The sequence below is a fragment of the Cheilinus undulatus genome, linkage group 19 (assembly GCF_018320785.1).
Source record: "Cheilinus undulatus linkage group 19, ASM1832078v1, whole genome shotgun sequence".
NCBI lineage: Eukaryota > Metazoa > Chordata > Actinopteri > Labriformes > Labridae > Cheilinus > Cheilinus undulatus.
In genome coordinates this window covers 39,109,846-39,134,654 of record NC_054883.1, presented here as the reverse complement: position 1 = coordinate 39,134,654, position 24,809 = coordinate 39,109,846, and the positions used below count along the sequence as shown (strand labels likewise).

At 38.1% G+C, this 24,809-nt stretch overlaps 2 protein-coding genes across 2 annotated transcripts; one reads left to right on the top strand and one right to left on the bottom strand.

Moving 5' to 3' along the window:
* Nucleotides 1-1,377: 1,377 nt before the first annotated feature.
* LOC121527579 (transferrin receptor protein 1-like) lies at nt 1,378-21,551 on the top strand. The gene is made up of 19 exons (XM_041814592.1): nt 1,378-1,477; nt 5,761-5,810; nt 5,974-6,178; nt 6,378-6,573; nt 10,040-10,177; nt 10,632-10,716; nt 10,818-10,940; nt 11,040-11,135; nt 12,591-12,730; nt 12,803-12,972; nt 13,076-13,195; nt 16,059-16,144; nt 16,225-16,288; nt 16,373-16,440; nt 16,522-16,589; nt 16,802-16,892; nt 17,437-17,664; nt 17,793-17,942; nt 18,379-21,551. The coding sequence occupies exons 2-19, from the start codon at nt 5,778-5,780 to the stop codon at nt 18,589-18,591; spliced, it is 2,274 nt and encodes a 757-aa protein (XP_041670526.1). The 5' UTR covers nt 1,378-1,477; nt 5,761-5,777; the 3' UTR covers nt 18,592-21,551.
* Nucleotides 21,552-23,290: 1,739 nt separating this feature from the next.
* On the bottom strand, nt 23,291-24,809 carry LOC121527595 (dnaJ homolog subfamily C member 13-like). The gene is made up of 6 exons (XM_041814610.1): nt 24,681-24,809; nt 24,388-24,589; nt 24,175-24,290; nt 23,922-24,000; nt 23,692-23,825; nt 23,291-23,612 (listed from the first exon to the last, which is right to left on the bottom strand). The coding sequence occupies exons 1-5, from the start codon at nt 24,776-24,778 to the stop codon at nt 23,817-23,819; spliced, it is 504 nt and encodes a 167-aa protein (XP_041670544.1). The 5' UTR covers nt 24,779-24,809; the 3' UTR covers nt 23,291-23,612; nt 23,692-23,816.

The following is a 24,809-nucleotide window of genomic DNA, read 5'->3' as shown; positions in this document are numbered from 1 at the left end:
TGGTAAAATGGGATTAAAAAGTGGCTGAAATGGTGTTAAAGTGGCCAAAAATTGGTGGAAATTTGGTGAAGTGGGATGGAAATTGATACAAACTGGCAGAAAAAGGGTTAGCTGAGGCAGAAATAGGCAGAAACTGGCAAAGATGGACCTATCAAATTGTGAAATGTGGCCTTAAGAAGTGGTAAAAAGGGTTAATAGTGGCAATAATGTGTCAACAGAGCCAACAATAGGCAGAGAGTGGAAAGATTTGGTTTAGAAGTGGCAAAAACAGGCAGAAAAATAGTGGTGAAAAGGGTTTAAAATGGACAAAAAATGGGTTTTAAACTGCAAAAATTTGTTAAAATTGATAAAATCGTCAAGATAAAGTGATGAAAACGGGTTAAAATTTGGCAAAATTTGTTTAAGTGGCAACAGTGTAATCTAAAAAATGTTCTTAGTTTCTGTAAGGCATCTGGAGACCCCCTCTCAGTGTCTCGCGACCGCAAATGGGGTCCCACCCCCAACATGGAGAACCCCTGAGTCTGGGTTTGGCGGTTGCCAGGAGAACGGTACTTGTTTGACTACACTGTGCCAAGTTTAAAGTTGGGTGGAGGGGGGATTATGGTGTGGGGTTGTTTTTCAGGAGCCTTCCCAGAAGAGCTGAAGCTGTTCTAGCTGCAAAGGGTGGACCGACGTCATACTGAACCCTATGGATTAAGAATGGGATGTCACTTTAGTTCATATGCGAGTCAAGGCAGTTGGGCGAATACTTTTGTCAATATAGTGTATCGACAGAGCTGTTTCTTATGTCATCTTAAAGCAAGGTATCCAGTTGCAGCTAACAAACACGACAAGAGATGTCTCATTTAAGCCCCCCCATTAACCAAAACACAATTCACACAAACTTCTACACAGACGTGAAAAGATTGACCACAGTAGAAACTGTAGGTACATCTGAAATTACAAATTACAAAGGATTCCTTACTGAGACATCAATGGGGAGAAGTGAAGGGTTAAATTCATTCTTATGCCACATTGCATCATGCTTTAATAATCTACAACTTTGGCTGCTGTAGGTGGCAAAGAAGTGCATTGGCGTTAAAAGGACCTTTCATTAATTAATTGTTGATTAGAAGGAGGAAAAAACGAAAAACTCATTCGAATGGTGCAAATTACTCATGAATATATAATATGAATTTACTATACTAAATTTAGGCGGCAAAGAAATAAAATAAAGTTTCAAGAGAACCTTTCTTTCTAAATCTAGTTTAGTGTGATATTAAATTCAATATCTGAGTGCAAAGTTGCTCAATAATAAGCCAAATAAGCGAGTAAAAGTGACTGAGATTCATCTTCTTCATGAATTTGTGGGCGGTCTATTTAAGCACGTGACCGTGACTGAGACGGGTGACAAACGAAAGTGTTAAAACCCTTCAGGACAGGACACCGCTGGACACGGTAGTAGCAGAAATCACGGGGCTGTCAAAGCCGGAAAAAGGTGAGCTGACTCATATGGAAAGCAATTTTGATAGTTTATAGCTCTTTAGATAAGAAACATTGTTAATCAGTGTAACAACTATTATTGATTAAATATTTCGTATGTTTTCTCTTAGGTTTGCTGAAGTGTTCTCAACTTCGTAATCGATATTTTCTCTCCATTTAAAATCAAAATTGTCATTTTAATAAGCTATTTGTTTTTAATATTGAGTGGAGGAAATTAGCCTTGTTCATATTTCAGGAGCTGCAGAGCTATAATAATGTTGGATATTATGGGAAATGCTGATGAGGAAGTTCTAAACCATTTTATCAATAGATAATCTAAGATGAGGGATTATTAAATGATAGTTTTGGTCATAATTCAAGCAGTAATTCACTAATTAAATGTATTAACCTTGTAAATTCTGAAAATATGCAGAATTTTGATCGATTTTAAAGTGATTTAAGCGGATTAAAGATGCTTGCATTGGCCTTTAGGTAACTGAGATTGATTACAACTAACAATCTTACTCTAATATTTTTTAAGAGAGCCAAATAACTGCTGCATTGTGAAAATACTGAAGATTAATTTTTACAGAAATGGATGATTGATTTGCCACTTTCTTGTGTTTTATATCATCATCAATGGGTTTTGGGAAGTTGAAATGTACTTTTTCATAAATTAATATTTCCTCAAAACTTTATGCTGGTTATTAATCTTAGTATAAGTATTGAGAGCAGGTCTTAACTAACCTGACACGCCAGATGGATTTGTTTCACACATCCATCTGGGAAAGCTTCAAAAGTAAACGTTTGAGAAAAAGCAGAGGCTTTGAAAAAAACTCGGAGTGTGATTGGATGAACGTTCTGTCTGTCACATCTCTACGGGCCAATCAGAGCAACAAAACACGTGATGTAGCCACTATCAAGCTGCCTGTGCGCAGCAACTGAGGAATAACGCGAAACATGGCGACTAAAGACATGTCAGTACTTGACTTGTTTTTGAAAAGAAAACAACTCACTGCTGTTCTTTGTTCTTCTTTTAATGAAGAAATGTTTAGGGCTGTAGTCAACCAAAGAAAAACTTGGTCAACCAAAATCGCACCCAGGCACCAATTAACAGATTGGTAGTTCAGGTAAAAAATTTCATTCATTAGGCTATAAAAAGTTACCTCTTTGAGGACTAATTCAATCCATCCAGGCTCCTCACTGGACCTGCTTGGCACCCGCGGCGCTACTATACTTGCATATTGTATTTTGTGTAACCTAGAAGATATATACGAGAATGCCTTAATATTTACTAAAATTTGCCTAATCTTACTACATCTACTGTCCTGCGGTGCTGGGGTTGTTTAAGCACATGGCTAATTATGTATGCACAATGACGTCAAAGCGAATCTATTTCTCTACTGCGCCTGCTCATTACTGCTGGAGATTCTGCAGGGAAAGTTTGACCAGAGCTTTTGCATAAAGCAGAATTTTAATCTAAGTGAGGTTTTCCTGGTTGACCAAAGGCTTAATATCATCAGCGGTATGGAGGGATTTTGAGTTTGTCATCGCTGTGAGTAATGAAGAGGCTGAAACAAAGGGAACTGTATAGCTGAGCGTCATAAACACCGATGCAGCAGCAGAGACAGAGAGAGGCCTACGCCGGCTAATTAGCAGAAGTAGTCTTGGATAAGCCATGGGAGAAGGACTGGACCGGACTATCTGCTGTGGAGCTTTTATCTTTTCGGGACTAGTCCAGATAAACTAGGATGGTTGGATTTACCGCTTTATTGGAGGTTACAGTGATATCACAATGAGGACTGATATTAGCAACTGACGGTAAGACTCATTTTTCATTTGAAATGTAGAGTTGTAACGCAGTGTCCAGTTAACAGAGCACTTTTGTTCTGTGTTTGGATGCTTCGTTGTTGTCGGTGGAGGATGGTATTTGGCTGTTTTAAGCTGCTTAGTTATGATAGCGGCCAGCTTAGATGTGCTAACAGGCTAACGGTGCTAATATGAAGCTAACTGTTGTTGTTTATGAGTTTAACGTGGGCGTGTATTGTGTGACTGACTGCGTGTCAGGAAAAGCGCGCAGCTTTCATTTTGATACTTTAAACCACTTACACAAAGAAAAAATAGAGAAAGTCTCTGTTCAGCCGTTTCCAGGGTCCCATCATGTGTAAGTGTCTACCAGTCTGAAATAACAGGGTAATAATTACTCAGGTTTACTGTTGCTTTGGTTTCTACTGTCTGGGTTTTGGGTCAGGTCTGGAAATAAAACTGTGTCCTCAGTCCCGTTTAGCGCAGACTTGTATCGATGTATCACAGAATATCAGATTTATGCGTTTTGCTGCTGTTAATGCTGCAAAATAATATTAAAGCAAATGTCCGGTAGTTGTTCTAAATGGCCGGAATTCTTGAGGACGGCCGGTCATTTTGACCGGGGAAAAGTAGCGGAAACGCTGGTGTTTGACCGTGACTTTTCAGCATCTGGTTAATGATTATTGCACATTGTATGGAATTGTCAGCAGTTTAAAAGAAGAAAATCACAAAAACAGATTTGTTTTTCATGGCTTTTATGAAAAGAAATGTTGTTATTGCTCAGGAAGTTTTGATATGACATTTGAAATGTGAACCTATACATGTTTAGAACAATCATTTTTTGAGTCTAGGACTCTGGGTGTGCAAAACACAGTGCAAAAGATAACTATATACATAGGCCACAATTAGTGCAAATAAAGGTGGAAAAAATGCATTCTCAACATTCTCAGTAACATATTGTTATTGCACATGACAGACACGCACAAATGCCACTATCTAACGCTATTTTTTGAAAACAAAACACCACTCTCACTCGCTCTCCTTTTACTCTCTTCCTTCACTCTCCTTTCTCACTCGTCTTCTGCCAAAGCTGCCGTTCTGGCAGTGCTGTTCAACATTACTGTAATATATATACCACATATCATATATTGCCGGAAAGCACAGATTCTCAGCTCTCTGTCAGTGTTGGGATTTTTTAGATTGAGCAAACTTTGGAGAAGTTACAGTGTTGAGAATCCATGTAGAGGTCTCGCAATACTTCTGGTGTTTTGCTATGAATGCCCATGTCATATGGTTGCAAGTACCATAATGGACCATATAAGTGCGCATGCCCACAATTCTCAGCTTTCCAACACAGTTGAAATTTTTCTGATCAGACAAACTTTGACAGAGTTAGGGTAATAATACTCCGGACATATTAAACACAGCGCCGGCACAGGCTCAGTAGGTAAAGGGTTAATCATGATTAATCAAAATTAATCCACAACAACCCTTTGATTAATCTGATTAAAAATTTTAATCGTTTGACAGCACTAGTGTTTTTACTTGTTCGAGTGGTACAACTTTCCTCAGACTTCCCATTTCAAGAGATGTTTCTTTCTTAAGTTTTTAAAGACTTTAGTCCCAGTAAAATGTTGTGATTCATTAGGAAGAACCAGAAGTGGTTTATTTCAACATCTCAGCGATGGGGAAGTGGTTCAGAGAATTAAAGCCTGTTTTTAGAGGAATCACAATCCACCCTGCAGACTTACAGTAAAGATTAAGGGTATTCTCAATAACATCTCTGTTTAGAGCACGAGTCACAAAGTTAATTTGGGATTTTTATTAGGTTTTTAACTCTAAAAGCTTTTATTTCCAAACTAACGTTCTATGTGTTCTGGTTTTATGACATCCTTTTATCTGTCCCTCTTTAGATATTTTTACTCATGTCCTTTAGCTTTTCATAAAAATCTTTTACAAAATGTTTTTCCTCATCCCCACAGATAGCACTTTAAAATGACCTAGAATGCACTTTAACCCCACCAAGTGGTCATTTCCTTGTATTGTTTCGACACATGTTTTTTGTGTGTCTGCCTCCCATTAGATGCACCCTGTGCCTCTTTGACAGTGTCTATTGATCATAAACCAGACGATCACTTAACAAACCCACTGGTACTGTTACCCCATTGGCTGGTATACAGATGTGGCTGTTTCTGATGATTAGAATTATGTAATTTAGAAACATTTTGAATTTTTTTTTCCCACTACCCTATTTAAATGTTGCTTGCTATGTGGTTCTTGATGACCCTGATGAAGGCTACATGCTGAAACGCAGCGGTCTAATAAAAGTGTTGCTGGAGATTTCTGTTCTCTAGCATGAGTCACCACATGGCCTCTTACTCCTCCTCTTTCCTTTCCCTTTCTATTTGCCTGCATCTTTTATCATTTATTTAATATTCCTGTTGTAGTTTAAACTCATGACCTCTTGTTCTTTGTCTTCTGCTCTGTTTTTAGATTTAAACTGAGCAACAATGGAGCGAATCAGGTCTGCGTTTAACAGAGTGGTGAGTGATTGCTACCTTTCTTTACAACTTATTTAAAACACCCTTTTCAAATAACTTTTTTCCATGATTAGATTAATATGTTGCCAGTCTGCCAGAGAAGCTTTGGGACCAGGGAGGAATCGTATTTCTCTCATAGTTTTTACTCTTTTCTTTCTACCTGTAGATAAACAGTGAGCGCTCTAGCAGCTTCCCTCTGCAGCCGGAAGAAGATGGAGAAAGACATGATGAGGTCAAACTGTCTGACGACGGCACAGAAACGGATGATGGGCAGGCAGGAGGCTCTCCAAGCTTCAGGCCGGTGCCACCTCACCAAAGCAGACGTACCGTTTGTTACTGTATCCTGGCCACGATTTTGATTTTTATGATTGGTAGGTCATTTTATTTCTTAATATCATTTTCTGGATTGTTTGTTGTATATGTCCCTGAAATGTAAAGTACAGGATCAACCGGAACCGTAAGAGCTAAAATGCTAACTCACTTCCACATTTTAGGACTCATTCCTGCACCACTCTATTAATCAGTGTTTTTGTTGTTGGTGTTCTTGTTGTTGTTGTTGTTGTTATACAGGGTACATGTTTGGCTTCATCAGTCATCAGACGGCAAGCTGTGACCTCCAGCTGTCGGTGGAAAAGCAGACCAGTAAGACCCCGACCCAAGACCCAGTTGTTGTTCCTGTAGCTCCCAATTCTCAGATGGACTGGGCAGACGTTACCGAACTTCTCACTCAGAAACTTAGCAGCCAGGCCTTCGACAAAACTCTCAGGTATTCTGGTCACTCTGTAAGGTACAGTGCTTAACAAATTTATTAGACCACCTGTCATATTTGTCTCAGAGACCATCCAGCATCATGAAGTGCTTTAATGCGGACTCTTTCTTTTTCAGTCAGCTCTCCAGGTTTTACCATTTTGAACAGGAATGAGGAATCTCAAACTGAATTCACCCAAATTTGAGCCGGCTCACTGGGCTTCTCTGAGAAGTCAGAAATGAATCAAGCATAACATTCAACCACTAAAACAATTTTTTCTGTTCAGGAATGCAAGTGAATAACTATAATTTGACATATTAATCAAGAAATATTAATGTGCTTTACTATTTTTTCAGTGTTTTTGTAAATCAGTAAATTTGAAAATTCATGGATAACAATAATAATTATATTTTAGCATTAAAAATATCATTATGGTTAAAGAGCTTCTACATATTGGTGTATTAACCATTGCAGAAACATAAAAAATGATTTTAGTAATTAACGCTCCAATGCTGTTTATTTAGGGCAGCTGTGGCATAAACCTTACTTTGGGTGGTGGTCTAATAAATTTGTTAAGTACTATATGTCCTGTTTAATAGTCCTTAACTTCAGACACCCAACAAGAACGTAAACTTGCTGCTAGTCCATTTTTGAGTAAATCACATAAAGAAGCCTTCACTTTGCTCATACAGCATCTATCATATAAACACGCAGCTGTTCGTGCCTTAAGAGAGACAAAAGGTGATAAAAATTAAAGTAATAACTTTATTTGACATCATTGAAAACAAATGGAGTATTTTAACATGCAGGCATAATCATAATAAGCCAAACAACGTTAATATATAGGAAGTCAAGGTTCACACAATGAAACAAACTTAACTGGGACCAAACAGACTAAAGATATTAATGAAACAGGAAGAAATAAAAGCAATGAAAGGAGATATAAACATTGAAGAGAGTAAGCAATATGAAAACATTGTAGAACTATAAAAATCATAAAATGTCTGCCTTAAAGACATGAAAGACTGGATGTGCTTTTTGGATTTTAATAAAAAGAAAACTGAACTAATTGTTTAAGGCCCTAGTGGAACCCGGGGTGCACCTCTCAGGGTCCTGGACCCCCTGTTGCCTTATGTTAAATCCACAGTTTTAAATCTTGGTATAAAGCTTGACAATGATTTTAAATTGAATCAACAAATAAACTCTACTGTTAGATACAGTGTTGTCATCGGAGACTTTTTTTAATAAATAGTTTTACTGACTTTGAGTGAGTGATTCATGCTTTTATTTCTCAACATTTGGACCACTGTAATGCACATTACTTTGGTGTCAATCAGGCCTTTTTTGCATGTTTACAGATAGTCCAAAATGCTGCTACACGACAAGTACTCTAAATAAATTATAAAATGAACAGGGAGACAGTGGAGGGAAGCCAGGGTTGTCGTTATATGCTCATTTTATTCAAAGATTTTATAGTTCGTTTTAACATCTGTAAAACAGATCAGATCCTCAGTACATTTCTGCCTCTTAAATGTCGACACCCCCTCACGATTCCTGAGGTCTGATGATCAGCTTCAACCCATTGTTCCAAAACCAGATTAAAAACCTGAGGTGATCATGGCCTTTTCTGTGGTGGTTCCTAAATTGTGGAACAAACTACCACTTGAAATCAAAACATCCTCCACCCTACCAACTTTTAAATCGCATCTTAAAACTCATTTAATTTTTTTGGCATTTATTTTAGCATGAGAAATGTGTGATCTGTCCTTTTATGTCTTCAAGAAATTGATTTAACCTAGAAACTTAAGCAAATAAAAGGATAATGAAGAATCAATAGATGAAAGATTTACCATAAAATGAGCTGTATAAGATAAACCTTTTGATATATTTTTTCATCCTAAAAATGGTTAAAACCTACATATTGGTGTGAACTCTATACCAGTATAAAATACTGAGACATGCTCTGTTAGGACTAAAAGTTCAGCCGCCACTTTACTGCACACAAGAAGATGTAATAAGGACCATATTGGCGGGGGTTTGAGGCATTTTGTATCATCTTTTGTCACTCACTTGGTGGTTATTCTGCACATTAAGAAAAAGCAGGTTAATTGATAAGTATATGCAGAATATGTGCACAATGTTAGTTTCATTTAAAGAAACTACTTGCAATCAGTGGAGGTGGGCAGAGTGACTCGCAGCCTATGACTGAATAATTTTTAAAAATCCCCTCAGCACAGGTAGCCTAGGGGTTTAGGGCATGCCCCATGTACATGGACGGCCCAGGTTCAAATCTGGCCTGGGGCCCTGTACCGCATGTCTCTTCCTCGCTCTCATCCTTGTTTCCGACTCTATCCACTGTCCTTTATCTGTCAAATAAAGGCACAAAAATACCAAAAATATATCTTTTTTTTCTTTATTAATGTACACACAGAAGCCCATTTTGACAGAAAACACAGAACTGTAGACATTTTTGCAAATTTATTAAAGAACAAAAACTAAAATATCACATGACCATAAGAATTCAGACCCTTTGCTGTGACACTCGTATATTTAACTCAGGTGCTGTCCATTTCTTCTGATCATTCTTGAGATGGTTTCTACACCTTTTATTGGAGTAAATTGATTGGACTTGATTAGGAAAGGCACACACCTGTCTATATAAGACCTTACTGCTCACAGAGCAAAAGGGGACATATTGTGCAAAAATTCCTTTTTCAGGCTTTTCTAAGAAAAATATGTGCCCCTGGCCACAATTCCCTCAAATACCAGAACACCCCCCCCCCCCCCCCCCCCACACACACACACACCTTTCAGAAAATGTGTGCTGAAACAAGCCGTTTTCAGTTTTTCCCCTCATGATGTCATGGTGGAGTTAGCCCCGCCCCCATTTCTGGTTGGCCCTCCCCGCTTCGAAGAAAGTTCCACCCTCCTCTCCTGATCTTCCTCTCAGCTGCCAGCTGAGATACTGGATAGCTCAGAGGGTTTTTTAGACATGCAAAAATCCTATATTAGAGTGTTTTTTTTTCAGTAACAAACTTCACAGAAATGTTTTGGGGACCTCTGAGAACAGTATTAAACTTTCCTTTAAAGGGTAAAACATGTCCCCTTTAAAAGATATGAACAACAACTCAACATATAAACATATCTTGAGTTGTGACACTGAGGCTGTAATAATGACCTTATGTTAAATAATCATTTCTTGCACAGAAACTATTCTTGCTTCATGACATGAGTACTCCCCTGACAGCTGTGTAACCACAGACCTTTTTGTGGTTAGACTTCATCAACAAGCTCACTTTTTCAGGTGAAAAACTACAAAAACATGACTGACATTTCCCACCAAAGCCTCAAACTTCTCCTGAAGAGCTCATAGGTCATCTGTCGGATTTTTTACTCAGAAGCGTTTGAACTTTATAAAAGAGTTGTTCAGAAGAATAAAGTGAGTCAGTGTTGGCAAGAAAAATTAGATTTTGTTTCTCCACAGTGAATTTGACCAGCCAAAGCGTCCAGCAGGGAGTGACGAGGATATAAGCATGGCAAACCGCATATTCAACGAGTTCAAGACACTTCAGATGGCTCCGTGGACGAACATCTACTACGTTCAGCTGCAGAAGCCTGACAGGTTGATAACTTTTTAATCTTTACTTGGATGAGATTTATTTCTGGAAAATTAAATATGCTGTGTTAGGAGGGTGCTGGCCTGCTAGAGGAGTGATTTGAATTGACAGGTGGAGGGGATATGCATTTTCTATATACGCTAGTTTGATGTCCAATTCTGCCACCTTCTTACATAATTGGACTAAAAGCATTTTGACAAACTGTTCTGAGCATTTTGCAGACTTTTGGTTAAATATCGTTTGTTTTTTGCCTTTTTTGTTCAAAAGTAAAACCAGTCAAACTTCATGGATATGTTATTTCTTTGTAACCATTGCTGAAGATAATCTTAAACTTTGTCTGTAACAGAAACATATTCATAAAGATTATTTTCAAGAAAAGAGGCATTTGAAATAAACCTAAACATAGGAAAATCATCAATTGAATCTTGTTGTTAACATCGTTTTCCCTTTAACTCAAAGCACTCGTCCAAACCGGGTCTCTTTTGGTCCTGATGTCTTCGAGCCAAAGGGCTATCTGGCATACAGCGCTCCTAAAAGGGTCCAGGTGAGTAACACTTTTAATAAAGTCAGTCTTGCAACTGTTCTTCTTCTTGTGAATTTTAACTGTTAGTCTTTAACGGGGATTTTGTGCGTATGTGCTTGCAGGGGAAGCTGGTGTACGGCAACTACGGCCGTCAGAAGGATCTGGATTTCCTGAAGAAGAAGAGCATTGAGCTGGAAGGCAGCGTGCTGCTGCTGCGGGCGGGGAACATCACTTTTGCAGAGCAGGTACCATTTGCTATTTTGATGCCTTTAATTTGTCTTTTATTTTGTGTGTGTAGCTGGAACTTTCCCAAAACCTTGATTCTTGTTTTTTTTGTGTCTTAGGTGAATATTGCTGCCGCAAACGGAGCTGCTGCTGTCCTAATCTACCCTGACATTCAGGATTTCAAGTATGTCGCGGACACTGAGCTCTACGGACATGTGAGTTTGCAAACATAACCGAGTCTTGTGATGTTTTTGACATATTCTGAACAAGGTTATTATACTTAAGAAAACAAACTAAATAACTAAAACTTAAAGGTAAAAATCTTTTTAGTTAACTGAAACAAAATAAAAATGAGCTTTATGAGATAAAGAAAACTAACTAAAACTAATTTTTGTGCTGACAAAACTTACTAAAATGAAATAAAATTAGAGACAAAATCTCCTTAGTTTTAATCTTTGTCAGCAGCAGACTGTCTGACATAAACACCCAGGCCCGGAGCGAATAAAGTGGCCTGATTTGATTGCAGAAGACTTTGCTCAGTGGTTACTTTTAGGTCTTGAGTTGTACAGAAACATAAAAATTGAACAAAAAAATGAAAAGTGAAGAGCTCTTTTGGGTCAGGCCCTCGACAGGTGGGCCATATTGCTACAAAACTAAAACTAATAAAAACTAAACTAAAACGAAGCATTTTTTAGAAATCAAAACTAAACTAAACTAAGAAACCAGCAGGATAAAAAAATCTAAACTGAAATCTAAAGCAAGAGGTAAAAACTAAATAAAAATAAAAACGAATGAAAAATCCAAAACTGTTATAACCTTGATTCTGATATTAGAGTTGTTTGGGTTGTGATACTGGATTTGTGCTGATATTTCAGCCAATACCAGTACGAATGTATGCACCAGTGTTAATTTTGGCAGCTGTTTTTAATTTTAGTCTTATTTATAGACTGTAAATGAAATGCATTTTAGCTTTAGTCCCATTTTAGTCATTTGTACCCTTTTTAGTTTTAGTCTTGTTTTAGTCGACGAAAACTCAAAACATTTTAGTCTAGTTTTAGTCCATAAAAGTCCTCACATTTCAGTCTTTACTTTAGTCCAAGCATTTATTTTCTTGCCTAAATCTGGTACCAAATCATGGTAGTGTGTTCTCTGCACCCTGCCAAACCTGGTGTCCCTGCTTTCTACAGCTGAGAGGAAGAATAGATACAGATGGATTGTTTTTTGACAGATTTACCCACAGTAGAGAAATATCACAGTTTTTGAATGTCAGACGAAAACTACATTACATTTTAGTCTCGTTTTAGTCATCTTGATAAAAACTAAACTTAGGTTTTGTCAGTTTTAGTCATCACAGATCTATTTTTGTTAGTCTTAGTCTAGATTTTGTCATGGATTAAAAGGCTGTCGATGAAGATTTTTAGTCATAGTTTTAGTCGATGAAATTAACACTGATATGCACAACTTTTTTTTTATTATTGTCATGATCACCAAGTCTCTCTAACCTAGAGTAACTCTTAAGAAAAGAAGAAATTAGGGACTATCAATCATTTTTTCCCTATCAGTTCAAAAACAAATCTCTTACTCAGTAAAATAACTGCATTTAAAACAGATAGCATAGTCTTCATTTGAAATGTCTTTGTACAGCCTGACATTAGTGTGTTGTTTTTTAGGTCCATATGGGCTCTGGAGACCCCTACACCCCTGGATTTCCTTCATTCAACCACACACAGTTCCCCCCGACTAAGTCATCTGGCCTCCCTGAAATCCCAGCTCAGACTATCACTGCAAACATGGCTTTATCTATGCTACAGTAAGAATACTTCAACATGCACAAATGCTCACAGTCAGCAGAAAAATCACCCACACTCTGTCTCCTCTGCAGGAAAATCGGCGGTCCTGAAGCAGATGCAGGCAGTGGTTTTGAAGGTGGCTTGGAATCCGTCACGTACAGACTCGGAGGCAGTGAGAACGTCACCATAGAGGTGAACAACGTGCTCGTCAACACCAAGATCCACAACGTGTTTGGAGTCATCAAAGGATTCACTGATCCTGGTAGAAAATGACTTATCATCGTGTTTTCATCTGCAGTAATTATTTGCTTCTTCATTATAGATCTAAATTTTGGCTTTTTGGGTGTCTGTATGGGGTTCTTCAGATCACTACATTGTTCTGGGAGCTCAGAGAGATGCCTGGGGTCAAGGTTACGCCAGAGCTGCAGTTGGCAGTGCTGTTCTGTTAGAGCTGGCCAAGGCTTTTCAGGAGATGGTGGAGAAAGGTGAGATATTTTATACATTGCACTCTGCAACACAGTAAAAAGTAGAATTGTTGGACAGGGTTTGAGTCTTTATTTCTTCTGTAAGTAAAGTTTATTTACTTGGCATATACTACTCAGGAAAAAAATGTGTTGATGGAGGAAAATTCTATCAGAAAACATACCAATTGTTTCTGATTTACGACTTTTTTTGATAATTTTTAATTTTTGGGGGGGCTTTGTTATGCTGGGATAGCTGACGAGAGGAATAGTGGGGGAACACACACACCAAACAGCTCAGAGGCCAGGACTCTATCCCTCAACCAGTGCACTGAGGACTATAGCCTCTACATATAGGCGCCTGCTCTACCCACACAGCTAAACCGGTGCACTAATGGCTACATTTTGATAATTTATCTTTATAGTTTTTATTTGGCATATTCATGTAATATTTTGGCAGAAGTGTCACTGATATGACACGCTAGAAAACAAGTGCAGACATGACATCACAATAAAAATCACCAATGAGCATACTGATGGTCTTCTGCCCTTCGCTAAATGTGTCTATTCAGCCTATGCAGCGAACTAAACACTTATGGCTTTAGTAAGCACTCAGGAAGCGTATCCATTCTTCGGAGCTTTTACTGATGTACCATATTTCTTATTTGTAAAAAGATCATGCCTTTTCAAGCACATGAGAACCAGGGATCTAAAGAAACACAGAACATGACTGTCCACTCCAGGAGCTTGTAGAAAATGCCTCTAGTTTTTTGAAATAAGTTGCTGCTTACCATATACAGCCAGCAGAGGGCAGTATTCACTACAAACCAGTCTGAAATCACTCTATTTCTATTAAAGGCACATTCTGGCAATACTTAACCTGTTAAGCCCGAGCCTCTTTTATTAGGCTACTGCTCGAAATTTCCACTCCATCTTTAAATGAGTATAACTCTGTAACTACAAGGTCTATTTGAATGATCAAGGTACCATTATGAAGAGGGCACTTGTGAAATTTGTTCAGAAGTGTAAATATGTATATATATATTACTGGATCAGAGAGAAACAAGTTGGCAAATGAAAAATTTCATTTTCGCCTAATTTCTTTTTTGCAATTTTAGCATTTATGTCTCATAGAAATAATGCAGTTCAGTTCAGTTCAGTTCCAGGAGGCCAAAGCACCACATTTTAACATTACATCTTTCAAATTGCATGGCACTAGAGGGTTATCAGGACAAAATGAGAGAGATTTTAGTTAGAAATATCCAGGAAAAAATCCCCTCTTGAACCATTTGGGCACAATTTGGCACAGTCTCTGCCATTTGAAAAATCACATGTATCAAACTTTTTTTTTTTTTTTTGGTACTCATTTGCCATTATAGGTTGTCACTGCATCATGGAATATCCCCCCCCCCCCAAAATCACCCAGACCTCCATATAGTTCTCTTTCAAAGGAAGTCTTACAAAGGAACTAAAGTTTGACACCAAGAGGAGCAGATTTATTTTCAATGGCACAAAATAAAGTGTCTGGCTGCGTAGCACTACAGCTACTTTGATATGTGGTCATTGAGTTGAGTCCTTTTTGAGTTGGATGTGGTGTAGGTAAAAATGGTTTATTTTGGCTTGTAGATGAGCTTCTTTTGTTTAATTTGATGTGTAACATGACTATTTTTGTGCAATAATAGAGTGCACAGAGCAAGTTTGTTTGGATCAAGGTGAGCAGGACCAAATTTGGTCCTGCTAGGTGTTAAGAGGTCAAACAACAAATTGTTATCAACTCCTATACAGTCATGGATGAAAGTATTGGCACGCCTGGAATTTTTCCAGAAAACACACCATTTCTCCCAGAAATTGCTGCAATTACAGATGTTTTGGTATACACACGTTTTTTTTCCTTTATGTGCATTGAAACAACACAAAAAATCAGAAGAAAAAAGACAAAATTGACATAATTTTACACAAAACTCAAAAAACGGGCTGGACAAAATTATTGGCAACCTCAACTTAATATTTGGTTGCACACCCTTGGGAAAAATAACTGAAACCAATCACTTCCTATAACGATCAACAAGCTTTTCACACCTCTCAACTGGAATTTTGGTCCACTCTTCTTTTGCAAACTATACTTTAAGAAGAAATATACTGTAAGAACTTAAATGAGGCACAGAATAGATAGACTTTTAAAATTTGCTGTGGCATTAAGTGTTTTATTTTATTCTGAAAGAGTAATTTTATCCCTTACTTTAGGATTTATTTTGGAGCTTGTATCCCCTCAAAATTTAGATACAGTAACCGAACTTGTTTTGCTTCAAAAAATAACATGTTCAGGCACCCATTCAACAAAAATTTTCATCAAGCCTTTCCCAATCTCTTTCCAAAATGGTATTATACCGGCCAAATAAAAAAAAAATATATCTAGTTTAGTTTTTGTTCTTGCTCCCATGTAGTTATCTGTTCTTCTCCTTTATAGCAGTGCCACAGATATCTTAATTCTTTTGCCCATTTTTCTCTCACCCTATTTCCCATAAAAGTTTCCTTTTACAGAGTCTTCTAGATATTTGAAAGACTTCCTTTAACTTTATTATGCTTGTAATGCTGGTTCACTTTCCTCTTCTCATCTGCAAAATCCTTTAGAAACGTTTCTGGTCTAGCTCTTATTTTACAGCTAATTGTTCAAATGAGTCTATTTGAAAGTAAAAGAGTATTTTTCAATTGTTTGCTGGCCTAGCAATCATCTATTCTGTTTGATCTTGTTCATGTCACAGACCATTTCCCTGCTTTTGAATCATGAGGTCTTTATTTGTCTGCTGTTTTAGGCTCTCGTTTTATACAATGTATAAAAATGTTTATGTATTTACACTTTTGTTGCCCACATGGTTCTTTTTACCAGATGGCTTCAGGCCCAGAAGGAGTCTTGTGTTTGCAAGCTGGAGTGCTGGAGAGTATGGAAGTGTTGGCGCCACTGAGTGGTTAGAGGTGAGAACTGCATATCTTTTTCCTGAACAACAACAAAAGCAATGAAAATGTTCCTAAAAATCTCTATGCTGTCTTTTTAGGGTTACATGTCCTCAATTGAAAAACGTGCCTTCACCTACATAAACCTGGACGGTGTTGTCATGGGTCAGTGTAGTTCACTTGACTGTCTCACTCTTCTCCCAGGTATTTTTTCATGTGATCACTTAACTGAATTTATCTCCTCCAAAGGTCGTGGGAGCTTTATAGCTTCATCAAGTCCACTTCTCTACAGCCTCCTGGAAAGCACCATGAAGGAGGTAAAAGCAGCATCCTTAAAATCTTTTCCAGTGCTGTAGGGATGAATAATTGTTTGAACTAAATCTCTCCTTATTTTGTAGGTGAAAAGTCCTATCGGTTCTGGCTCTCTGTATGATTTGGTTGGAAAATCTGCCTGGCAAGCTAATGTGTAAGTAGATAACCAGTTTGTGAAACCAAATATTCTCAAGAATTTCTCGCAAAATGTTTTCTGCTGTGATGATTTCTCATTCAGTTAGTCTGGACAGCTGTTATTAATGTCAGTTTTCTCAGAAAGACAAAATAACTCCCTGAACTGAGAAATGCAGCCCTCTTCCTGCTCATTGGAGCATAACTGCTATCGTGCTATTGTGTCCTGTGCAGGCTGAGGCCCATGTCCATGGATGACTCTGCTTATCCCTTCCTGGCTTCATCTGGAATTCCCTCCGTCTCTTTCCACTTCATTTCCCCAGATGTGAGTCTTAACATACTGACTGATGATACTGTGAATGTTTGTATGCTCCAACAACAAGTACAAATGATAAAACAAATTAATGCACAGCCTCCTTTTGTTAGTAGAGTTAATCAGATAAAGATGCTAGGTAATACTGCTGCTTCTGGTAATGATTTAACTGTTAATCTTATCACATAAAAAATGTAGAACTCAGGTAATGGAGTGAGACAATGACCGAAACCATATTTTGGGCAGTGCAATTGTTATGGCATTTTGATAAGAAATCAGACAATAAATTTAGATTTCTATGGCAAAAGAGCTGTTTTTTTCCTTTATCTATTCAACATAGACCACATAAATTCTTCTAGTTTAAAACACATGAAGTTGTGTACATGAAATCCTCCATTAGTGAGAAATGTCAATCAAAAGATGGAGAAAATACACAAGATTCCCAATTGCCTAATGCTGCAATATTAATGCATAGTTTTGTAGTTTCCCTAATACAGTTCAGTGTTGTGGCATCTTCTTCATTGTCATACATTGTGCTCTTCTCTTGTGTCTGTAGACGGAGAAATACATTTATTACGGCACCAACCTGGACAACCTAGATCACCTCAACTACCAGACCAGCCATCGCACTGGAGAGATCACAGCATTGGCGGCGGAGTTTGCCGGTCGTATGGCCCTCAGACTTGTCCACGACCATCTTCTCAGACTGAACCCGAGCCAGTACAGCAAAGTCTTTCGCCAGGCCGTGATCAAAGTCTACAAACGCATCAACCAGCTCAAAATGGTTTGTCTCTGCCTTGTGCTTGCACCTTTTACCAAGCTCCTGTTTGATTGATTGTCTCTCTTTGTGCATTTTAGTACCATTTGATTGTAACATGAAGTTTGTTGATTTGCGTTCTTTTCCTCCTGCAGTCTGGCCAGCTTAAGGATGTGACTCCCACCTGGTTGATCCAAGCCTACGGCTCCTTCCAGCGAGCAGCTGCAGCCATCAGTAACACAATCCAGAACGCTGACTTAAGCAACCCGGAGGCCTGTCGAATCATCAACGACAGGATCATTATGGTATGACCTGTCCTGTGAAAGCACCGCTCTGTTTACAGAAGTATTAAAATGTTCATACTGGAACCCAAGGTGTCACATTTTAAACCATAACACCAGCGTTTGCTGCTGTTAGTGACCGTCTATGCAGTATTTCTGTCTTAGACATTGCTAAAATGACTTATGGGTATCAAATTCTAAAAGCCTTCTAAGCTTTACATGTACAAAATGACATTGTGGCACAGAGGTCGTGTTGATGTACTTACAGTCTGCCAAATCTAAAATGAAGAGGGTTTCAAGTATTTTTACTAGATATCAGTCAACAATGATAAAGTAATTTTAATAAGGCAAAATAATGACATTTTGGTTCAGTTCTTAGCTTTATAGTATATTTAAACACCCCCCCCCCCCAACACACACACAGTTCTGTAAATTGTTCTGTTTTATTTACTCCTTCCAGGTTGAGCACTCCCTCCTCTCTCCATACGTCTCTCCCACTAAATCCCCCTTCCGTCACATCCTGCTGGGTCAGGGCTCCCACACTATTGCCTCCATCGTAGACATCACAGACATGCAGCAGCTCCACACTGAGCTGGCTCTGGCTATCTGGACCCTGCAGGGATGTGCCGACGCCATGATGGGAGACATCTGGTACATCGATAACGAAATATAAAGGAAAGGGATGGGATTTAGATGACAGGGTGTCTTTGTTTGGAGGTGAGGCATAGAGAATGAGCTCCAATATTAGCACTTAAGCACAAGCTGTCAACCAGAGGTTCAAACTGCACCTTTTGAAAACAAGCTTATAATTATATGTTTTTGGCTTCAATCCCTCGAAAGATTTAGGAGGAGTTTCAATTTGAGCCAAATCAATACTTGAAGAAATCGACAGCTGCTGACAAAGAATCTTTTAGCCTCTGCTTTTGACCTCTCGCCACCAAATCACTGAGAAACCTTTTTTATACTTAAAGTTTTTATCAGTGGCAGTGTCCACTATTGTTTTGTCTTTTTATACGACGTTATCAGAAGCAGTGCCTTCCATAATTATGACGGTTATACTGTCTCATCCTACAGCAGCATCTGCTACAGAAATGACTCCTCAACTGTTGCTGACAAAATAGAGCCCTTAGAGAAGTTACGTATTTATTTGTCACAGCCTTCATTTCTTCCTTCATAAGCAGATTGATACAGATCGAAATGAGGATTAATTCTCTCTAAAATATCAATGAAGAGTTACTAGGACAGGCAATTCATGCAATTTTATTTAAATGGAAGACTTTAGCCTCCACAGGTGATGAAAAGGATGGATTGTAAAAAAAAGAGATGCTATTGATTAGTCTCCAATAGAGCCCTCTGACTTGAAGACTCTGCCCCTAAATTCACCAGGATTCAGGAAGCTGGTATACACCAACTTCTAAGCTGCTAAAGGTTAGATCAACTGCTAATTTATCCACGTGTCCAGTTCTAACTTCTACTGAAAAGGTGGAAAAATGAGATGTTCTCATTCTCTGTGACTGGATATATGTTTAGTTTTCAGTTAGGGCTGAACGATTTGTGAAAATTATCTAATTGCAGCTTTTAAAATTTCCTTATATACCATCAAACACAAGCAGTAAATCATTCTATATTATAAGCAGAGCAACATTAGATAAAACTAGAGCTGATCAGTGTTAAAAATATGTAATTGTGATGATTTTGACTCGTATTGCAAATTGGGAAGGAATTGATGTATGGAAGGAGTTATAATTTTTACATCTTCCTCTTATTTAGTCAGAAAATTGTACAAAAAAGTGCAAAAAACTGCCTGTGGATAATTGCATGATATGTAGTGAACGACATCTCTGCTGCTGCTGCAAAAAATATGTAAACTGGTATTTTGGAACAAATTTTAGGTTAAAGAAATATTGCACCTTCGCCATTTGAAAATTGCAGCAGGCCATATTGCAATTTAATCTAATTCTTGATTATTTTAACAGGCCTATTTTCAATTTATTGTCTATCCTATAGCCTGTACTAATAAGCAAAGTCAGTATAAACAGGATCGTTTCCACGTTTCTAAAAATAAACATCAAAACATAATTTCCTCGTGGAAAGTTTGCCCATGTTCACAACTTTACAGCCACACAGCTTTAATAATTTTGCATTAGAGGATGATATAAGCAAACAACAGTGATTATTAATACAAATTGTTTTCATGGTTGTCCTTCTACCCTCTCTTGTGAAGCGTTTTAAGCTCTTGAATCAGTATTATTTACCTGTCAGTGGGTGATGCTGTTATAAAGATTGATGTCTTACCTTGAACATTGACTTGTGGAAAATAAACCACCTTTTTAGTCATAAATTCCCTGAATTTAGCCTGGAGTTACCTCACTAACCCCAGATCCTCTTTGTGATGCGGGCCTCTGCTTCTGTAAAATTAACATTTTGCCATCTTCCTGACTTCTGTAAATGCAACATCCCTTTTAAAATTTGTCAGCAGCATTAAGTAAACACGATCCTCAAGCATTAGTCTGTCCGCCGTCCCAATGGTTATTTAAGAAGCACTTAAAGGAAGAAATGAAGGGCCTGAACGTGTTTTCTGATCTAGTGTCAGTAAAGATTTACAGATATTTATTGACTAAACTCCCAAAGATAAATCAGGATGAAATAAAGAAAAATGCATCCAGAAAATCCCAAAACATTAATAATGCATTAATTTAAAAACAAAAACTGAGCTAATTAGATCCATAATTTTCAAGAAAGCCATTTATTTTGCACAGTCTTATTTGGAGCAGTTAAAGGAGACATATTATACCCTTTTAAGACAAGCTTAAATTGGTCTCAGAGGTCCCCAAAACATGCCTGTGAAGTTTGTTGCTGAATAAACACCCTAGTACAGGATTTTTGTACGTTTAAAACCCCCTCTATTTCAGCCTTTCTCAGAACGAGCCGTTTCTGTGTCTGTGGCTTTAAATGGTGATTAGCTGTCTGACTCCGCCCCCCTACCATACCCCTCTCAGGAAATAGATGCAGTACTCTTGGTACTACAGACACTTTAATCCAAAGTTTTGAACTTGACAGGGATTTGAACCATCAATCTCCCAGACCATAGTCAGCAGGATAACCCATTGAGCTATCCAGCATCTCAGCTGGTGGTTGAGAGGATCACTAAAGCAGGGCAGAACTTTCCTCCAAGTGGGGGAGGGCCATCCAAACCTGGAGGCGGGTGCTTATGCTCCTGGTGAGGTCACCAGGAGCTAAATCTGAGAACAGCTTGTTTCAGCACACATTTTCTGAAAGGTGGAGAAAGAGAGGGGGAGAAGGAATGGATTTTTCTGGCATTTGTGGGGATTGTGGACAGGCCAGGGGCACATATTTGTGTTAGGAAAGCCTGAAAAAGTGATTTTTGCACAATATGTCTCCTTTAAGCAAAGGTCATGCAGCAACCTACTGTATCGTCTTTGTATTTTATTGTACTATGTTGTCTGGTCTCTTGGTGTTGTCTGATTTTTATGTAGATTTTTAATGTACTCTTTGTTGTTTATACCATCAGCCTGCCGGGGACTACAGATGGAAAGTAGCCTATGGCATTTATATGTCCATATTCATTCATGTGTATTGCCCCTTGTAATAAATAAATAAAGTAAAATATAATGGAAAAAGAAGGGAGTGTCTCATAATAAAAACACATTTTCAGCATTCAGCTCTATAAGTGATACACATGTGGAGATCTTAAATGAATACTCATCTAAATCTGCATTGCAGGTACAGACTCTAAAAGCTACATGCACCATTTATATATAGTTTTAGACATGCTTATAATCAGGGCTAGGCAATTTATTGATTTTTGTAAAGATATGTTGATATTTTTTAAACAAGATAAAGAGTGAGACAACATTGTTTCTACTGGGATAGGATAGTTTCTGTCAATTTGAAACAAAGAATACCAAGCCCATTGTTCAGTAAAATGTTTCTTACAAGACCTACAAACAGAAATGTGCTTACTAAATATAAGATAATGTATTTTAAATGTTTAGTCTCAGTGGGGAATTATAACAGTTTTATTTGAGAAGCATTTTTATTGAGTAGTTTGTGCTTAAGTCCTTTGTCATGTACATGTTGGGATTGGGCAGCTTCTATCAGTGCATGTGCTTGTGGTTCATATTGCTAGAGTCTGTGCAAAACCTCCTATGTCCAAAGTCACCACTTTTCAAGGTGTAAATCAAACAAAAGGAAAAAAACCCACTGTATTTTTTTTTTATAATGAACGGTCATAGAGAGCATTCTTTTTGACACTATTGCTTTAAAATTCATTACAAACTGACAGATGTAAAGGGTGATCAATAGCACTGATTTATGACAAAAAATGAAATTGTGAAAAATGCGAGATACAAGGTTTTTGCCAAAAGCCAGCAATATGACATTTGGCTACTGTGGATTGACCTTGTTTTTATTATTACAGAAAAATATAGGCATATATATCATGGACAACCATTCAGCTAATAAATACTGAGATATGAATTCTGTCCGCTGGTGTATGGCCAAAACCTTGTACCTCCATTTTTTATAATTTACTTTTTTGTCTATAAGTCAGTACTATTAATCACCCTTTACATCTGTCAGTGAGTTGTTACAAATTTCAAACCAGTAAAAAGTGTCAAAAAAGATGCTGACTATGACCATTAAGTGTTAAATCTGTTAGTTGATTAAAAAAATTAATCAAGTTAATCATATTACTGCTGTGATTAATCATGATTAATCACAGCATTCTTTTATAGTTTAAGTATATTTTGATGTTTTCAGATTTTTAAAGGTTGTTATTGTCAAATGTTTTATTTGTAATTCTTTTAATTCTATCTACAGCACATTGAAAGTGCTGATCTGAGTCCTTATTGATACCTTTATCAATACTTTCTATAGTTCAGTGGAAAGACAAAATAAGGGCAAATATTTAAACTCCAAGTGTTTTTAGCTGAGTAGAGCTTGGGTTAAAAAGCTTTGATTCAGTCTGTCACATCTATTGTATGTCCCTCAATAAAAACACATTCACACTGTATTTATTAAAGTTTCTCATCAAAAACTAAATTTTCCCATTTTTATGTGACATTTAAACAGATCATAACATATAGAATACAGTCATCTAATTTACTGAGGTTACCTGAACGTATCATATTTTCCATCTTCAGTTTGCAAAGTTCGCAAATAAACTTCAATTTATCCGATTCCGCCACAGATTTCTACACTGGATTAATATTGTTAACAAACAGGACTGTCTCAAAGTTTTGGAGCACTTTTTATAATTTATCTGTGCAGCTGAAGAAGAAAACTGTCCTGAAGCAGCTGAACAGAGTGGTATGACCATGGCTTGATCCCATGTTGTTGTTAGCATGTGGAACTTCAGACTCATGCTTCGGGGTAAAGACACTTCATCACTGCAGCATGTACCCACAATTTTGGTTTTATCTTAACTAACATTCTCCAGCTTTTTAAGAGGAAAATTACCATTAAGCAGACTGGGGTCTGTCTCCACACTCATCACTGCTGGCTGTGTCTGACTCTCTCACATCTTCACCTCCAGGTACGTATACATCTGTGCATCTTGACGGTGTGGAAAGCGAGCTCGACAGCAGCTGGCAGGAGGGGGAAGGCCTTTGAGAAGAGCTGCTCATCCTCTGTCATCCTCTGGGTAGCTGGCATATTTGTACAATTCCAGTTCTGTTAAATAGACAATGAAGTGGTCAGAGAGGGGAGTTCTTTCTTTTATGAGAAGAATAGAAAAGAAATCTTTGTGTACCTTGTTTGTGTCGGTTGAACAGGATGCTCTGAGTTTTCAGGATGAGGATGATGTTTTCTGGGTCAGGGCCGTCTATGATTCTTGCAGACTTTGTACAAAGGAACTTGTAGGCTTTGTTGACTTTCTCAAACGTCCTGAAAATTACACATTAAAAAAGAGAATAAACCAATGAAACCAGGCTACAGAAAACCATTTGACGGTATAATGTCATTAGTGATATTTATACATACTCTTCCTTCTGGGTTCTTGTCAGGATGATACTTCTGCGCCAATCTGAAGTAAGCTTTCCTGATTTTACTCTCCTCATGCCTGAGATAAAGACGCAAACATGTTTTCAATCAAACACCGAGCTTAAGATACTTCCAGCATCCGACTCACTTCTCTTTCCTCGCCCACATACTTCACATTTATCACTGTTTCTTAGAAATTTGCCATTAAGAATTGTAGGAGAACTGTAAGAAGACATAATGAGTCAACACTTACTGTCCCTGTCCTTCGGGCAGGTTTAGGACTTCATAGGCATCATCCACAGACATAGATGGAGGTTTCTTCTCCACCTCTCTCTTCCAGGCTTCAAGTGTGTCTTTTAGCAGCTTTACCTGTACCCATAACAAAGAGCATCTCAGCGTTAAAAGTTATTGGGAACATGCTTTGGAACCCCAAAGGTCAGATTAAGACAGGAGAAGAGAGACTTACAGCATCTATTATCGGCCAGTTAGGGAAGCGGGTGGTGTCACACAGGTGTCTGAGGTAGTAGATGTTGCAGAAGAGCTCGTTGTCGAGCTGAGGATAGCTGATCACAGGAATGGGGCAGTACTGGTAGAGGGCCCGCGTGTTGCTCTGCAGCCTGGGGCTGAAGTCAGCAACATGAGCAGCTATCTTTTCAATCATCATCCGCCTGAAACACAAAGTTCAAACACAATAAATAAAACTTCAAACCTCTAAACTGCCTTTTACAGCCCTGATATAAAATACAGACTAGGATGTACCTCATCTCACTGCTCCAAATGGCCTCAGGTGTGTCAAACTCTCCCAGGAATATTTCAGAGATGCGTTCAGCCTCGTAGTTCTCCAGATAACACACCATGGCCTCAGGCAGGACAGGACCCGACCCAGAA

What these genes read in the sequence shown, in the direction of transcription:
- LOC121527595 (XM_041814610.1), bottom strand. Translation starts at nt 24,778, where the DNA reads ATGGTGTGTTATCTGGAGAACTACGAGGCTGAACGCATCTCTGAAATA. An exon ending in ATTTGGAGCAGTGAGATGAG is followed by an intron (nt 24,590 to 24,680) that starts GTACATCCTAGT and finishes TTTGTGTTTCAG; the next exon opens with GCGGATGATGATTGAAAAGA. An exon ending in CTGCCCGAAGGACAGGGACA is followed by an intron (nt 24,001 to 24,174) that starts GTAAGTGTTGAC and finishes TCTTTATCTCAG; the next exon opens with GCATGAGGAGAGTAAAATCA.
- LOC121527579 (XM_041814592.1), top strand. Translation starts at nt 5,778, where the DNA reads ATGGAGCGAATCAGGTCTGCGTTTAACAGAGTG. An exon ending in ACACTGAGCTCTACGGACAT is followed by an intron (nt 11,136 to 12,590) that starts GTGAGTTTGCAA and finishes GTTGTTTTTTAG; the next exon opens with GTCCATATGGGCTCTGGAGA. An exon ending in CAAAGGATTCACTGATCCTG is followed by an intron (nt 12,973 to 13,075) that starts GTAGAAAATGAC and finishes GGGGTTCTTCAG; the next exon opens with ATCACTACATTGTTCTGGGA.